This window comes from Tenrec ecaudatus, chromosome 7, assembly GCF_050624435.1.
Source record: "Tenrec ecaudatus isolate mTenEca1 chromosome 7, mTenEca1.hap1, whole genome shotgun sequence".
Taxonomy (NCBI): domain Eukaryota; kingdom Metazoa; phylum Chordata; class Mammalia; order Afrosoricida; family Tenrecidae; genus Tenrec; species Tenrec ecaudatus.
Window position 1 is genome coordinate 76,177,682 of NC_134536.1, and position 17,880 is coordinate 76,195,561.

Consider the following 17,880-nt stretch of genomic DNA (forward strand, 5'->3'; position numbering starts at 1 on the left):
CACACTAAGGTCCTTCTGGGATTTTAGTCATTTCGGAAGTTTCAAATACTTTTATCAGTTTATTTACTTACTTATACGCCACCCCATTTCAAAAGTATGAGTACACTGGGAACAGTGGGATTTCCAGAAGATGTATTTGTTGCTTAATGAAAGAACTAAAACCTCAGGTACTCAGGGCTTTTCGGCTTAAGTCAGGTATAATGGGTTTCAGTGGAGACAGTCCTACCTTCTAACTGGCAGTTTAGAACTTCGTGGGGCATTTTTGATGTTGTGTTTGGTAGAGGATCAGGCATACTAAATAAAATACAGTATAAAACTCAATTGCCAACCACAAAGGACTGTGGTAGGTCCCACACATTTGACTACCCTGCCAGAAGTGTCCATAGGTGAAAACGTAGTCAGAGAGAGCTAAGACCAGCTAAGCTCCCTTTACGTGCAAATGTACAGAAACAAAGCCAAACCTAGGAGGAAAGCTATAACTCGACTGGGCCTGTTTGCTTTGCCGAGTCTTTGAAGTTTTCCACCTTTGGCAAAGAGCAGTCTCACCACTTGGCTGTGACCCTTTCAAGTGCAGTGAATGAGTTTTCCTTCTCTGAGCAGCTTCCACCTTTCACAGGTTCTGGCTTTGACGGGTTTTACTATACACAGGACACACACACGCCACATGAGGGTACATAAAAAAGAATTGCTACTAAGGTACCAGTCCAAAGATGCACCAGTCTATTCCAAACAAAATAGGTTTAAACCTGTCCCTATAACTAGCGTGTGCCTACAGACACGTGGACGCAACACTATGCTTGTCTTAGTGCAAGTAGGGTACCTTCCAAACCAGGATCCATCAGAAGGGTGGCTTCTGAGGGGATCAGTCAGGGCACGCTCGCCATGGTCCTACAGCACAGGGTGGAACTGCTCACGCGAGTTTGTGAGACTGTAACGCATGGGGAGCCCAAAGCCCGGTCTTTCCCACTGCAGAGCAGCTGGTGGTTTCAAACGGACTACCTTGAGAATCCCAGCCCAATGTGTAACCACAATGATACCAGGCCTCCTACTGGGCCAATTAAATTCAAAGCAGAGGGTCAGCTCAAAATATTATAGGGTGTTTTGGGGATTCCAAAGCAGTAATTTTCATAGAGATCCTCCAAGGACAGAAGATCACAAAGGTTTACTAGGAAAATGTTTTAAGAAAACTGAAAACTATACTGAGGAAGAAAAGGCTGGTAAAGCCCCTCCCAGGAACATCCCCCATCACGTCAAGGCACTTGCTCATTCTTCAAGGGTGCCAAGGGGTGTCCTATGAGGATTTTGTTGGGAAATCTTAGCTATCCACCCTATAGTCCATATCTTGCACTTTTAGACATCTTTTGTTATCCAAATTCAAAGGACACTTAAAAGAAGCACGCATTTTTATTCCTCAAAGACATTAAAGTTGACATTTTGACATGCTACAAATCAAAGAGAGTAGAATTCTTTAGGGAAGGATACGTGTGGCAGTTGCAAAATCTGACAACTGAGCAAAGGGGTGGAATGCAGCCTGTCAATCAAGTCACAGCTTGGTGACCTTAATTGGAGACACAACAGAGATAAATAGCTCACTGGAGGCCAGACTCACTCTCCTTACCTTCCCTTTCCTGCTGCTGAGACACCCAGAGAGCTGTAGGAGACAGGTGGAGGCTTACACCAGCATTGAGATGCTTCCACTGCCACTGGATCCACAAGACTTTCTACCCACTAGCCTGTGATCTTCCCGCATTCGGAATCATTGCATGTGCTGCATGAGCCTATGGGCTAGTATTGGACATAATGGCTAATATAGGACTTAGGGACTTGATCTGAACCGGCTTGGATGTTGTCTTAATATACTAGTGCTCTTTGATATGAAGTTATCTCTTACCTACACGAGTCTCCCTGGATTTGTTTCTCTAGTGTACTTGGACTATCACAGAAAGAGATCTATATGGAAACAGCACCTTCCGAAGTGTATACACCTGGATAGAGAATAGGTCAAGAAACAAGAGCCTCACATTTTTAATTGTTTTGTTCATAGTTTCATTATTTTGAAGTAATACTTTAAAATTTATGTTTGCAAATACACACACAGAGTTGGCTATTTACTGATTTAGGGTCATGTTACATTGAATGTTCCTGGAATGCTACAACTGTAAACACCAAGAACCGCTCACCATTTTGGAAAGTCCTCTCACACCTAGCACACACTCTTGAGCCATTTGATTCACTAGCACAACCAGCTCGCATCAGTCTGCACTTGAACACAGCTGTCCCAGTCACCGTGACTCTGCCTATGGGTGTAGATATTGGCGAGCGGGCTGTTTTCTAGAAGAATTGTGTCCCATATTTTTAGTCTGTAGGCTTTGCTATGAGAAACTCGGGCGGAGCCGTGGATTGCGTGCTGGCCTGCTAACTGCAAAAGTGGCTGTCCTGCCTCCCCACTGCTCCGCGGGAGGAAGGTGATGCCATCTGCACCTGTACAGAGTTACAGTCTCGGGAGCCCTGTAGGGTCATCTTACCCACAGTGGGTCTGTTTCTGTTGCTGATATTGCATTATATGAGGTCATCCACTGAGCTTATCCTTTGCATCACAGCGAGGGAAACTGTTCGTTTTTAAGGTAATCTGTGCAGGTACATCATATCCTCTATGACTTTCATTTCGGGATCATAGTGACTTTAGAAGGAGGCTGAAGAGGTATGGGGCCACCAAGCCAGACGGTGGTTCTTCGATATGGGACTTCCTTGAGGTGAACAATTTTTCCCAAATGAACTTTTCGAAAGAGCTGTTCAGCTAACAGGATAACGCCACGGTTCCCTTCAGCTAGACAAAGAACAAGTCCACACACTTTAAAAGTCGATGAAGATACTACATCCTTGCGTAAAAATAAAGGAACTATCTTAGACCCAGTACTTGATAAAATGGCTAGCTTTCCTCCAGTGGAGACTGGAGGGAGGGTCTGAAGGAAGGAATACGTTTCTCTTAGAAATGGCTCAGAGTGCCATCTGCACTCTAATACGTTTCTCTTAGAAATGGCTCAGAGTGCCATCTGCACTCTAATGTATTTGCAAACATAAATTTTAAAGTATTACTTCAAAATAATGAAACTATGAACAAAACAATTAAAAATGTGAGGCTCTTGTTTCTTGACCTATTCTCTATCCAGGTGTATACACTTCGGAAGGTGCTGTTTCCATATAGATCTCTTTCTGTGATAGTCCAAGTACACTAGAGAAACAAATCCAGGGAGACTCGTGTAGGTAAGAGATAACTTCATATCAAAGAGCACTAGTATATTAAGACAACATCCAAGCCGGTTCAGATCAAGTCCCTAAGTCTTCTGCAGGCCAGAAGAACTGCTTAGGAACAATTCCAAACAGGGTCCTACTTAGCAGTCACTTTCTACCGTGAAGTATAAAAGGCTCAGGAGTGCACCTTGTGTTGGAAAACTTTGGCAAGGCAACTTCCTGCTGAAACATTCAACAGAAACAAGGGCAGAAGGCTTCCAAACCCACCCTGCGTTAGCCGTTGCTGGATAGGAATGGTTTTTACTTGGGAGGAAGTCCACCAAAGCAGGACTGAATGTTTATTGGTCCACTACTGGCAACAAAGTCATTACCAAGAACATAGATGAAAGACTATTCTTTCTAGAATAGAAAGCTTTGAGGACAGCATTCCTGCTCGGAGCAACCAATGCATAAGAGAACACCACAGGGTTGGCATCACCACACGACACGACGTCCCCTTAGTGATCCACAGCACTATGGGGCAGGGGTGGGAGGCAGCACCAGAGACACAGTGCAGGACTTGTGCACAGTCTAACCGCCGCCACCACCACCCCAACACACACACACACACACACACACACACACACACACACACACACACACACTAGGTGTAACAAGAAGGGAGCAAAACAGAGCAGCAAGGGAGCAAAGCAACAAAGCCCCAATGAATTCTGAAAATTGACTTCTCACTCTGGGGACAGGGCTTGGCACTGCATCAGACTCAATCAGAAAACATTCATAAGGGTCAGCAGACAGACCTGGAATGATTCATAGGCTATTTTTTGTTTGGTTTGGGTTTTCATGGTTATCTATATAAGATAGGCAGTATAAACAATCCCGAGAAGAAAACAATGAACCGAGGGTTCTGGGGGGACAGGGGAAAAAAGGAGGGGGGGGAAAGGGAGGGGCTAGCCAACAAACCCAGGGACAAGGGAACAACAAGTGATCTAAACTTGATGGCAAGAAAGGTATAAAATGCCTGGTGGGGTTTGATCAAGTGGAATGTAGCCGAGAGGAAGTATAGAGTGCCAGATCAAGGTGGAACATGACAGTGGGACAGGAGGAAAGTAAAAGGAAATAGAGGAAAGAGCTAGGAGGCAAAATACATTTATAGAGGTATAAATAAAGGTATGTGTATATGTAAGTATACTAATATATAACAATAAGTATATAGGTATATATTTATACGTTAAATATTAAGGAAGCAGACGGACATTGGGCCTCTACTGAAGTCCTCCCTCAATGCAAGAACACTTTGTTCTAATAACGTAGCATTCTGTGTTGCTCACCTTCCCAGCACGTTCATTAAAGACACAATGGATGCATAAGCTGATGTGGTGAAGAAAGCTGATGATGCCCGACCAATAGAAGATATAGCATCTGGGGTCTTAAAGACTTGAAGTTAAACAAGAGGCCATCTGCAGAGAAGCAATAAAGCCCACATGGAAGAAGTACACCAACCCCATGTGATCACGAGGTGTCAGTGGGATCAGATATCAGGGATCAGAAGACCCCAAAAAACCAATCATTTCAATGCAAACAAGGGGAGTGGGAATGCAGACCCAAAGCCCATCTGTAGATAAATGGACACTCCTTCACAGAAGGGTCACAAGGAAGGGACAAACCAGCCAGGGTGCATCATAGCACCAATGAAATGAAACACACAACATTCCTCTAGTTCTTCAATGCTTCTTCCCCAACCCAGTTCCACCTTACAAATATGGCTAGACCAGAACATGCACACTGGTACAGATAAGAGCTCTCAACACACAGAATGCAGGACAGATAACCCCCTCAGGACCAACTAGAGTATGGATACCATGAGGGTAGGGAGAAGGGAAGATAGGGGGAACCTATTTCAATGATCGACATACAACCCCCTTCTGCCCCCCCTCCCAAGGAGGATGAACAAGAGAAACATGGGTGAAGGGAGACTGCGGATGGTGTAAAATACAAAAAAGAAAATAATTTTTAAATTATCAAGGGTTCACATGGGTGGGAGGGGGGCGAGGGAGGAGAAAAAAGACGAGTGGATACCAAAGGCTCAAGTAGAAAGTAGAACGAAAATGTTTTAAGGATGATGATGACAACACATGTACAAATGAGCTTGATACATTTGATATATGGATTGTTATAAGAGTTGCAAGAGCCCCCAATAAAATGATTTATTAAAATTGAGAGAGAGAGAGAAAGAGAGAGAGAGAGAGAGAGAGAGAGAGAGAGAGAGAGAGAGAGAGAGAGAGAGAGAGAGAGAGAGACCAGTACCTGGAAAACATGGTGCTTGGAAAAGTGCAGGGACATTGAAAAAGAGAAAAGATGAGGCCAACACAGGTACAAATGTCCTGGACACAATGGATGTATGCATGGATTGTGATAAGAGTTGTTTGAGCCCCTAGTAAATTATTTTTTAAAAAAAGACAGACAGACTTCTCTTTCTATTCTCTAGACTCGGGAGGAGGAAGGGGGACACAGATATTAGGAAGGGGGAGGGGAGGGGACAGAGGGGCACCGCAGGAGGCTCAGTGGAATGTAGTTGTACACACAGAAGGTGAGCTCAGTACACACAGGGGCCCCATCCGCCTTCATAGTCAACCCTGTCCTTAGGTCTCCAGAGACAGTTTACTCTGTGCCAATGAGCTCACTTGGGCCCATGCTGGGCTTCCCAGCACAGATCCTACGTCAAGAAGGAATGGTAAATGTGGCCTGCATCTTATTCAAAACACGTTTCACTTTCACCAAGTGCGGGGCTGAGTTCAGCTAACATGTCATTGTGTTCAGAGTGTGATTATGCTTACCAGAACCGAGACTGCTAGATTCCTGTCATCGGGTTTGTCTCCATTTTTGATGTTCAACCTTTGACAGCTCGTAAGCCCCACTACTACCCGTTGGCTCTTCCCCATCGGCTGGGCCACCAGGTGTTAGCAGGATGTTCAATCCACACACCTGAACCTCGGGCCACTCACTACAACAAACGCCCCATACAGTCACTTCTCCTGGCGCTCTCAGACTTCTCGTCGCTGGCCTCGTCTCCCCAGAAAGCCTATGACTTAAAAATTGTTAGGGAAAGATCAGGGGTTATATTTTTAAAAAAAATCTCAAGGATCAGTTTTTCTATCAGCTCAGAAATACGGCCACAGGGACATTTTTAGTTCTGCTCTGCTGAACAAAGGATTTGATCGGTGTCAGTCCAGAGGCTGCCCTGCCATGTCATGCTGCAAAGCCGGCATGCACAGGCTGACCGAGGGAGACTGGGTCGGTACAAAGCTGGACAGCACCAGTCAGAACTGATCCTGCCCCATGGACAGGGTCGGAGGCCCTCCCACAGGCCTTCACTTGGTCTGTGGAGCTTCACTCCCCAGGAGGCCGACCCAGGCCTTCCTTCCCCCGGGAGGTGGCTCTTGGGTCCTCCGGTGAGAAGAGTCGGTTTCCAGGCATGGGTCAGATCCCAGACTTCTAGAATCTCCTTTCTTACTTTCTCACCATCGATGGCTAGTTTCCTAACCCCTCTTCTCTACTGCTTTTAGCCAGCAAACCATATGAGGGATTACAGTTCTCCGGCATGTTGGGAAGTCATACAAATTCTACTTGGCAATGGCCTCCCATGGGGAAAGCTCTTTTCCATGAAGTAGGTCGACACGTTCCCGAAAAAAAAAAACAACAACAACCAAAAAAACATGTGAATGCAGCTTCTTCACCTCAAAGCAGGAAGCAGACAACCCTGCTTGCTTTAAGATGATTAAAACACCGATAGAAGTAAAAAAATATCCCCAAAGGCAAATAACACAGAGCATTGCAAAATCATGAGCCCTGCTGGTACAATGGTTACAGCATTGACAGTGACTCAGAGCCACTAGCAGCCGCACGGGAGAATCCTGGCATGCTCTGCTCCCGCAAAGACAGCCTCGGGAATGCTAGGGGCAGCTTAATGACGTCCCAAAGGGTCCTTACAAGTCGGGATCCTCTAAGAGTTGGGGCATGGGGGGGGGGGTGCATTCAAAAAGAGGCAAGAAAGCAAACTAAAAATCATCACTCACTGTTGAAATTCAGAAGTTCCTCCCTCCCATTCCCTCCTAGACCTTTGCTGTCAACAGTCCAGCTATGGGCTCTGGCACCGCTCTGACAGCTGTGAAGGAAGCAAAGAATGAGGGGGCCCCTCCCGGCTCAGTTCAAAGGAATCTTTCTGAAAATGTGCATTTCCAGACTGCGAGCCCAGAGCCTGGGGCACGGGGCAGGTGTTGCGGGACCTCGGGCTTGGCAGGCCTCCGTGGGTGCTGCAGCCGGTGCAGAAGGCTGCTGCAGCTACGAGAAATTACACCACCACCGTCTTAGCACTGCTCCCCGAGAAGCGCTGAGGAAAGGAGTTCTCAGTCCGTGCCCCGAGCTACCACTTAGCCCAAGCACGTGGTAGTTCTCAGTAAACTTGATGGCGACTGTTCCATGTCAATGGGCCCTTTCATCCCTGGAGGGAAGGTCCGAGGGGAAGCAGTTAGGATGACCTCTGCCACTCTGCGGCCAGCTCTGTGCTCAGACCTCCGGAGAAAATGTTCTGCTGTGGAGAAGCTCAGGCTGCTAACTAAAAAGGTTAGCAGCTTCCAAGCCATCAGCCACGCCATGGGAGCACAATGTAGTGGTCTGCTTCATTAACAGTGCAGCCTCGGACACACGAGGGAGCAGTTCCGCTCTGTCCTTTAGGATTAGTATGAGTCAAACCAGCATGTACTTCTTCCAAAACATACTTGTTTGTTCTTCTGGCAGTCTGCGGTTCTTTCAATAGTCTTTGTTAACACCACAATTCAAGTGCACCAATTCTTTATTCATTGTCTCCCTATTCGTTGTCCAGTTTTCACATAAATATCTCACATCATATATATCTGTATATGAAGGTATGTTTATATGTGTAGATACATATACATATTCACTGACCAGAGTGAACATCTTTTGCTACTGTTCCAATAGGCTTCAAAATAGTGACATCAGTGGTTATACATGAGTTAGGGTGGGTAACAAGAAACGTGTTCTTCCATGTTGGGAGCGAAAGGCTGTCGTCGTTAGCTCATGAGTAGCAACGTGTGGGAGGCAGTCATCTCCATGGGATGGAGCTGGTTCCTGGCTGCCAAAATTACAGGTGGGGAATACCAAAGGGGCTATACAGGCCACCCTTCCATAGGAACCTGTCAGGCCCCATAGGACCGAAAGAAGGCCAGTTCTCTGGGACACAGGTTTACACACTTGCTGTGTGTGCTGTGTGTGTGATATTCAGCAGAGTCCACTTCCCTTGGCATTCTAGCTGGAGTGCTCACACCACTCACTTGACTGTAGTCCTCAGCAGAGACCTGCTTCTATTTATTTCAAGGCGTTGGTACTGAGAAGGCCTTCAGCCTTCGGAGCAGGGTTCTTCTCTTTATAACATGCTTTCTGTGTTGCCTGTTCCTCATTGTCTACCGGGGTTTCCAAGCTGTATCAGCCCATTCCTAGGAGACTGACTTGGGGTCTAGTTTGGAGTAGTATCTCCATCAGAATTCTCCTCTTCTTCCTCATCGTCTCTGCTTCGACTCAGGAAGGTCTGAAACACGATGAATTCACTAGCCAGACTTGGGCAGGGAGGAGAGTGAGGGGAAGCCAGGGTAACAGGTTGGTAGAGGGAAGATGAGAGTTTGAGTTTCCTTAGACACATCTCTTTTCGTTACACTGTTTGTTTATTCCTGATCTAGTTCCCAGGCCTACCTGGGGAATGTGACCTGCACGGCAGTCTGACTCCAGTATCTACACCGCTTGTTCCGCCATCGCCCCAACTGCTGTGCATGACTGGGCAACCATGTCCCCGAGGGCTGCCATGGGCCCAGCCTTTGCTCAAGTCTCCCAGGAAGAGCATGACCCAAGGTAGGGCATGTTATCTGGCGAAGACAAAGGAGGAGGGTATACTTGGGCAGCCCTGGGTTTGCTTCTTGATAAGAAAAGTCTGTGCACTTGCTACTGAGGTATTAGCAGTTGGGAGAAAGGCTTGCTTTTCCTTTAAAATTTCCTGGATGAAGTCTGTGGGCCAATCTCCAGAAGGCTAAGCTGTGGAGTCGGGTGTAGGAGGAGCACGCACACATCTCGTTACCCCTAGCAGCATTCATTCATCACTCCCACTCTGTTCTCCCAAATTTTCCTCCAAAGACAGCCACGATTTTCAGACACTTAAAATACTTACATTTTATACTATGCTTACTACAATTGACTAAACGTATAATCAACTGTCAGGAGAAATAGCTACATCTAGATAAATTTAATGCTAACCCTGGTTTTTCACAAATCTACACAGGCACCACAACTAAAGGCCATGTACCAGCATATGCCCCTAGTAGTAACAATCACAGAGTCCAAGAATTATGGGCTTACTGGCTGATCCACATTCCAAGCACTTGGCTTGATATTGATTTCCATTCCATAGTGAAAGAAGACAGTATTTTGCTTCTCCCCAGTGGGCTAGAATTTTATTTTTTATACCATTCTTTGTGCCCATGTCTCAAAGGAGAAAATGATTTCGTATAAAACAGGCTGAGTATTTTAGAAGCCAACCTTCCTTAAATACTGTCTGAGAAAGATTCTATCAACTGCCATTCTACATAAAAAGCGAACACATACACAGCACACCCACGGGCATTCAGAACCTTCACGGACTGAGTTTGGAGCAGCACAGGTAGAGAGAACCATCGAAATGCTTCACTCCCTAAAATGTCTCGAAGTTTTCCCAACCTCTTTCAATCAACACATGCAACGTAACCTTTTCTTAATGACGCAGAACATTAAAAAAGGAACAACTGACTGGAATTGAGACTAATTGGGTCAAAATGTACTAGAAGAAAGAGCTCAGACAATCACTGCACTTCCCTGGGACTGTTATCTGGAGAGTGGGACCACACTATGACTCAGAGCTGTTTTTAAAAATAAAATGTCTGCCACAGAGCTCTAGCCCTGCAAAGTTCTCCATGAAAAGTCAGCCCCACCTGCCCCCACAGGAAGTAACGGGAAACATGAGTTAACGGCATGTGCAACCAGCCTGCCACCCAATTGTGGATGCTCATGAGAAGAACGGGTACCCAGGCAATGCTAGGTGCCAGTCTGTGACTGGTGCATATAGTTTGGTTTTACCTACTAAGGTAAAGGTTGGCATTTTAAACCCATCTTGTGTTTCAGTGGGAGGTAGGTATGCAAATATGCTTCTATAAAGAACACAGGCAGTAAATCCCACGGAAGGAGCTCATGAGTCAGCACAACCCAGAAAGCACCAAGTGTTTTGGCTGAGAGTTTTACACAGGTATAGCCAGCGCTATCCAGTCGACTCTGAGTCATCACAACCCTGTGGTACAGAGTCAGCCTGCACCATCGGGCTTCCAAGATTGTTATGGAAGAGGACACAGGCTATCGCATCTTCCGAAAATCCTCTCCCCCTTCTGCCACCTTCAGTTCACATTTCAAAGGCGCTTTGTGCCCCAGGCACCCAGACAACACCATTGCTATTGTGTTTGAGCTCATTGTTGCTGCACGTGGAGGGTCGACACACCTCACTGAGAGTCTTCCCCATGTCCACTGACTTTACTACGCAGGAGAGTCTTTCCCAGGAGCTTCTCTCTCCTGGTAACAGTTCCGAGTTGGTTCTGTTGGTTCTTCAGACAGTCTCAGTGTCCTTAACACCCTTCACCACCAACAAAGCATCTACTTTCCTTCTGTCTCCCTTATTCATTGTCCAGCTACCACATGCATAGGAGGCCATGGAAAATCCCATGCCATGGGTCGGGCCCACCTTAGGGCTCAAAGTGACCCCCTTGATCTTCACCCCTTTGAAGAGGTCTTGTGCAGAAAATGTGCCCAAGGCAGTATTGTCCTTTAATTTCTTATCTGCTGCTTTCAAGGGGGATGATGATGTAAGAGAGAGGCCCTAAGTGGTGCAAATGGTAAAGCATTTGGTTGCTATCTAAAAGGATGGAAGTTCAAGTCTACCCAAAAGTGCCTTGGAAGAAAGGCCTGGTGACCTACTCCCTACCCTGCTCAAGCCCCGCCTCCCCATCAGGAAACAACAATCAAACTAGTAGAGCACTGTTCTACTCTGGCACGCGTGAACTCATCATAAGCCGCAATTTTGACTCAATGGCAACTGGGTTGGGGTCTGTGTGTGTGTGTTTCTCGATCTATAGATCATCACTGTGAAAGAAACCAAGAATGAATCTCCCTAAGGAAATCAATTAAAACAATAGAGATGCATTTCTATTTTTATACGTGTGGTGGCACTGTGGGTTAAGAGTTGGCTGGCTAACCAGAGGTCATGGTTAGAAACTACAAGGTATGGGAGAAAGATGAGGCTTTCCATTCTTATAAAAATACATAGCTTTGGAAGCCCATGGGGCAGTTCTACTCTGTCCTATGGGGTGATTATGGGTAGGAATTGTCTCAACGGTTACGTTTGAAAATCTAGTCGTTCACAGGAATTTATTCTTTTGCTTATTAATGATGTAAACATAATATATCCCATGTAGTCTGTCCCTTAGCTTATGTCATTTAGTTGTGAATGCAGTGAAACCCAGACACTAAGTAACTCGATCTAACAACCAAAACTAGTGGCCTTATCCCCTCACACCCCCGTGAAGCACAGGTTATGGGTTAACAATCTCATTGTTGAGATGGGCAAAGGCATGACACCATTTGGAGCTGGTATCATTGTTACAGTCATAAACCAAAAAATAGACTGGAAATTATGTATCTACTTGCTGGGATTATGTTTTGACAACTCTGTGACCAATAGTTTCATTTGGCATGACATTAAGCTGGTTTGATGATGAGTTTTCAATCCATCATCATTCTTTCCCCCCGTGTAACTACCAACATGTGATGGCTCTATTTCCCTTCCTCCTCACTACCATCATTCCAGCTGGCAGAGTTCTCAGATACACTATGACTTAGGAGAGGGCTCCAAAAAGTTCCTGGAAAAATAGATTTAAGCAATAGGAAGATTCTTCTACGAGCTTCTTGAAGCTCCTCCTATGTATATCTTGAACTCTACAAATCCAGGGGAGTGGATTAATATTGTCACTTTAATAAGCCTCTAAAGAAAATTTAGTGGAAAGAAGAATTTCCGCCTTTAAAACCCATGTGCCATGCCACCTCCTCTGTGAAGCCAAGTCCTGCTTTAGTCCCCCTTCTCTCCCCTCCCCCCAACTATGGCCCACCGCCCCACCCCCTTAGCTTGTCCTCCCTGATCGGCAACTTCCAAAGTCTGTTCCCTTTAGTATGAGAGTATTTATCTCTCCAAACCCCCACCCCTTATATTAGTGGTCTCATATAATATTTGCCCTTTTGTGATTGGCTAATTGTCCTCAGCAAGTCCTTCTATGCCCTGAGGTACTTTGTGGTTTTGTCAATGTTTTCTAAAGATGCATAGTATTCCATTGTCCACAGTGTTTGAACATATTTCTGCCTCTCAGCAGTGGATGAAGGTTCTGATTTCTCCATAGCCTCTCTAGTATGTTATTTTCTGTTTGTGTGTTTTTCTTAACTTTGCCATCACTGTCAGTGTAACATGGTATCCCATCGTTTTTCATTTTATTTCCTGGATGGGTAGTGGTCATGAGCATTTTGTTATGCATGTTGGCCATTTGGAGGCCATCCTTAGTGAACTCTCTGTTCATGTACTTTGACCATTCTCTCCTTGCTTTATTCCTCTCTTTCTTAATGAAGTGTTGCAGTTTTCTGTAGATTTTAGAGATGAGTCCCTTGTGCGTTGTATCATTTGCATGGGCAGTGAGTTACCTAAAGTGGCTTTTCTAGCCACAGTCTCTAACCTCCCGCCAACCTTTTCCTACAAGTCTGGTAAGAAGGTGGAGGACGATATTGATAAGAGGTGATAAGAGGAACTTGTGAGTAACTGTCAACAAGATTCACCAGCATGCCATCCTACTGTGTATAAAATGAGCCCTCTGGGAAGTAAGAAGAGTTATCTGTGTACCAGCAGGAGCCAGGAGTGGAGCACATCCTCTGGACCCTGAGATCCTTGCCCACCTGTGAACCGCCTGGATCGAGAGGATGGCTATACCACCAGAGCAGCAGCAGGAGCATGGGACAGAGTGGTGGGTTCCCTAACCCCTGGAGCAACCACAGCTGAGTGCTTGGGGACTGGATGCTGGCTTGGGGAGTGGGATACCTCGAGACACTTAATTGGGGCAGCTAGGCTTGCCGAAGGCCTCTGAGTTGAGGCTCACAGAAGGAGTGGTATGCCATTTGGGCATCATTTGTAACATGCCCTGATAAACAATTCTATCCTGAGCATTTCTCATTTACATTCCAATCTATGGATTCCTTAATAAACTGTTTCGTCATGAATATTGTCTGCGGGTTATGTGCAGCCATTGCAGTGGATAGTAGAACCTAGAGATAAGACAGAGCATACCACTTAAAACAACACATTGCCAAAATTTTTTCCTCCACTCTGTAGGTTCTCTTTTGATGCACACAAGTGCCTTCTTTTTAGTGGGTTCTAGTCATCTATTTCGTCATCTGCCTGTGTTTCCTGTGTTTGGTTTTACAGTGTGTCTATGTCCTGCCACAGGGCCCATCAAGTGCTGCCTGTGTTCTCATGGGTGGTCTTCATAGTTCTGGGTCTAGATTTTGGTCTTAGTTCCACCTTAAGTTACCTTTTTGGACATGGGATGATATATGTATGTATGGGTCTAGTCTGAATGCCAAAGACATGACCCTGAAAGATGTGTGGGGACCACAATGTCAGGGTGCCAGGCACGGCTTTTGGGGGTTTTAAAGCCATGCTCGAGTCACTGAGCTTTGGTGATAACCATGAGAATTCAAATGATCTTGCAAACCTGTCCCCTCTGACAGTTCTGTAGATAATTTCAATGGTGTCAACAAGCCACCGGGCTATGATTAAAATACAGTGTTTGGTGGGTCACCTTAAAAATAAACTGCACAACTTTTGGGGAAACCTAAAACTGCTCTAAAAACAAAATCTCTTTTCTTTTATTAAGTCAAGTTGCTTTAGTTATTTTCCCATCACACCGGTTACAGTTAGATGCATGTGAGCGTTTTAAATGATCACCTTTGAAATGAATAATAAGAAAAATAACCATCACTTTTACATGGAGGAAAATTTTTCAGCCTAGGGGCAATTATAATGTGACACACCTCAGGTCATCTTTGATACCGTACCTGTCCTGTGTATGCAAACTCCAGAGCCTGCTTTAAACCAAGGCTGGTCACACCGTGCAAATTCACCTCGTCAGCTCCACTTTCCACCATACAGAGACTGAACATTGCCTGAGATGGGAAGAGACACAAAGAGAAAGAGCTTATAACATTTCAAAAGCAAGAGCGCCTTTGACAAAATCCTGGAGAGAATAGGAAACAAAAGGCTTACAAGTTAAAATTGACATTGATTTTTGAAACACTTGTAGTAAGCCGCCTTCACACAAGTGACTGCGAATCATGTTGCTGTTTACACAGTTACAGCAGGGCGCACCTCACACATGAAGTCATGTTTTATTTAATCCTCGCGACCACGCCGAGGGGACAGTGTGCGGGCCCACTGAACGCATTCCCTGGATCCTGGAGCTCATGAAGCCATTCTGAACAGTCTTGTCTACTTGACAGACATGGCGAGTAGCACCGTTTCTGCTTCACGTTGTCTTGCCTTTTTCTGTGCTCATCCCAGCGACTAATCCCATTGCTCTCAACGGGAAATGATACACATGCAGTCTGCTGCAGCGGCTCTCAAAGTGTCCCTGCATTGCCAGCCTCAGCACCGCCTGGAATGGGTCAGCTAGGCGAAACCACAGTTTCATGTGGATCAGGAACTCTGAGAACAGAGCCTAGCAAAACACTACTTAACACAACGCCAGGAGACTTATGCTCACCCAGGTTGATAAACCACTACTCTAGGTTACACAGTGGAAATCAAGTTACCCACAAATCAATTCTCCAAATAGTCAAATCATCGAATATCAACTCTTTCACTGGATGACCAACACATGAAGTGAAAAGTTACCAAATTACATAACTGCATAGTTGTACAAAAACAAACAAAACACACCCACGTTAAAAGTTGTAACCATTTTGACTTAACAGGTCTAAAGAGAATATTCAATTCTGGTTATGATGAAATATACTAGAATGTGATTTTCACTGAAGCAAAATAAATAGAAAAGCAAAACCACTTTCACACGATAATATTTCAGTTCATACTACACTCTTGCATTTAAAATTTTCCTTTTGATAATATACCAATGGTCTTTTCATAGTTTTTAAATATTAATGCCTATGCTTTTGTTTGGTCCCTCAGAAGGCTATATTTTAAATTAGCATGTGTGGAGTGAGAGGTATTGATCGCATCACCACCGGTCAGTCTCTCTGGAGACACTCATGCCATCTCACCGAATCCGAAAGGATTTTAGTTTTCATAATGCAGGGACAGTGAATGGTCTAACGCGGCTCTTCTAGCCCAAATCTCTTACACCCACCAAACCACCTCTCTCTGCAGGGGTCTGGTAAGAAGTAGGGGAAGATACTGATAAGATTCACCTGTGAGTAATTTCTAACTTAATTCTCTTATAGGCCATCCTGCTGCATATAAAAGGTGTCTCTGAGAAGCAGGAGGAGGGGTTTCATTACCAGCAAGAGCCAACAGTGGGCTACCACCTCTGGACGAGAGACCCCTGCATAGAACCTCCTGGGTCCAATGACAGCTATATGATCAGAGGAGCAGCAGCAGAACCATGAGCCGGAACACAGATTGAACTGATGGACTTTCTGACCCACAATGAAGACGAGGGCTTTGGTGTAGGAAGCTGCTCTGTGGAGGGGGGTTCCCTGGGCAGTTAGTTGGGGGAGTTAGACTTGCTGACCATGGAAGTGAGGCTGGGTGCCTCAGGGCTGAGGCTTATTGGAGTTGGGTGCTTCTGTCACTTAATTTAGGGAGCTGGGTTTGCTGACCCACGGAGTTTGAATTGAATGCCTTCAAGTTGGGGCTTACAGCAGAATGGTATGCCCCTTTGGGGCATTTATCAGCAGATCTGAAACTTCGTGACACCTCCTAGTAATCAACACTCCTGAGCATTCTTCATTGGCATTACAACTTTTAAAATTCCTTATAAAACCCCTTAATCATGAAATTTTGTCTGTGCGTTTCTGTGTAGTCACTGCAGTGGATATTAGAATCCAAATAAGTAAAGACAAAACATTAAGCCAATACACATAATGAGTCAGAACTTATTTGTTAATTTTATTTATAGATAAAATTTTAATGGTTTAACATAAAGTTAGTGCTCTCATCATTTGAGAATTTTTCTGAAGGGCACTTTAAATGCTTAAAGTTTAAGGAGATAAATAATATTAAAAGTATCTGAAATATTTAGCAAACAACAAAAACCAAACTCACTGCCATTGAGTCAATGCTGACCCATAGCAACCCCCTGTGGCTTTCCAAGAATGTAACTGTTTATAGAAGTAGAAAGCCCAGACTTTCTCCCAAAGAGCTGCTGGTGGTTTTGAACTAACTACCATATGAATCACAGCCCAACGCATAACAACCACTATGGGTCCTCAAATTTTTAAAACAGGGGGCCAGTTCACCGTCCCTCAGACCCGTTGGAGGGCCGGACTATAGTTTTAAAAAATAAACTATGAATAAATTCTTATGCACACTGCACATATCTTATTTTGAAGTAAAAATAACCAAAGGGGCAAAATACCGGCGGGCCAGATAAATGTCCTCGGTGGACTGTATGTGGCCCGTGGGCCATAGTTTGAGGACACCTGCTCTATACCCACAAGGTTCCTTCCAGCATGTAAGATAGGCAATTGTACTTAATTTGATATATTATAGACCAAATGTTCAAAATATATTTAGCTTTCAGAAATTTATTTTATCATCAGTTACCCAAATCAAAGTTTCCTTTAAAAAACAAAACTCACTGCCATTGCATTGGTTTGACTCACAGTGACCCTACATGTGGGTTTCTGGGAGTGAAAAGCCTCATTTTTCTCCTAAGGAGCAGCTGGTGGTTTCAAACTGCGTCTCTGGCAGTCATCAGCCCAAGCTTATCCCACTGCGCCACCAGCGTCCCCCAACATTCCTTTAGAAGTTTGAAGTTGTGAAAGTCAAATGAACCAATTAAGAAAAGTTGGCAACCTGATAGATTAGGAACCTGAAGATCTGGAAAACTGGTCCACTTTTCATGGATGCCACCGCAATTCCCGTATCATGGGGCCGGTTAAGAACACAGGACTTCACGTTGCCTAATCCTTGGTCTGTCAGTTTGTCGTGCCGTGGTGATTTCTGCGTTGCTGTGATGCTGGAAGCTCTGTCGCTGGAACTTCGAATGCCAGCAGGGTCACCCAAAGCAAACAGCTTTCAGTGGAGCCTCCAGCCTAAGAACAGTGAAGACCATGAAGAAGGACTTGGTTTCCCACTTCGGAGGAAGAAGTTGCTGAGAACCTTATGCACAGTGTTGAAGCATTTTCAAGTACTGAAGGTCTAAGCAAAGGAGCAGAATGTTGATGGAGATACTGCTGGCAGCTGGGCCCCTCCAGTCTGAGGGCACTCGAAAT

General features: G+C 45.1%; 1 protein-coding gene across 1 annotated transcript in view; it reads right to left on the bottom strand.

Annotated features, from left to right (window-relative positions):
- The window catches only part of KLHL32 (kelch like family member 32), a 172,833-nt gene that overhangs the window by 109,278 nt on the left and 45,675 nt on the right, over nucleotides 1–17,880 (bottom strand). Inside the window, exon 2 of the mRNA XM_075554015.1 lies at nucleotides 14,485–14,592. Within this exon, the coding sequence (XP_075410130.1) occupies nucleotides 14,485–14,592 (108 nt within the window). The remainder of the gene's footprint in view (nucleotides 1–14,484; nucleotides 14,593–17,880) is intronic.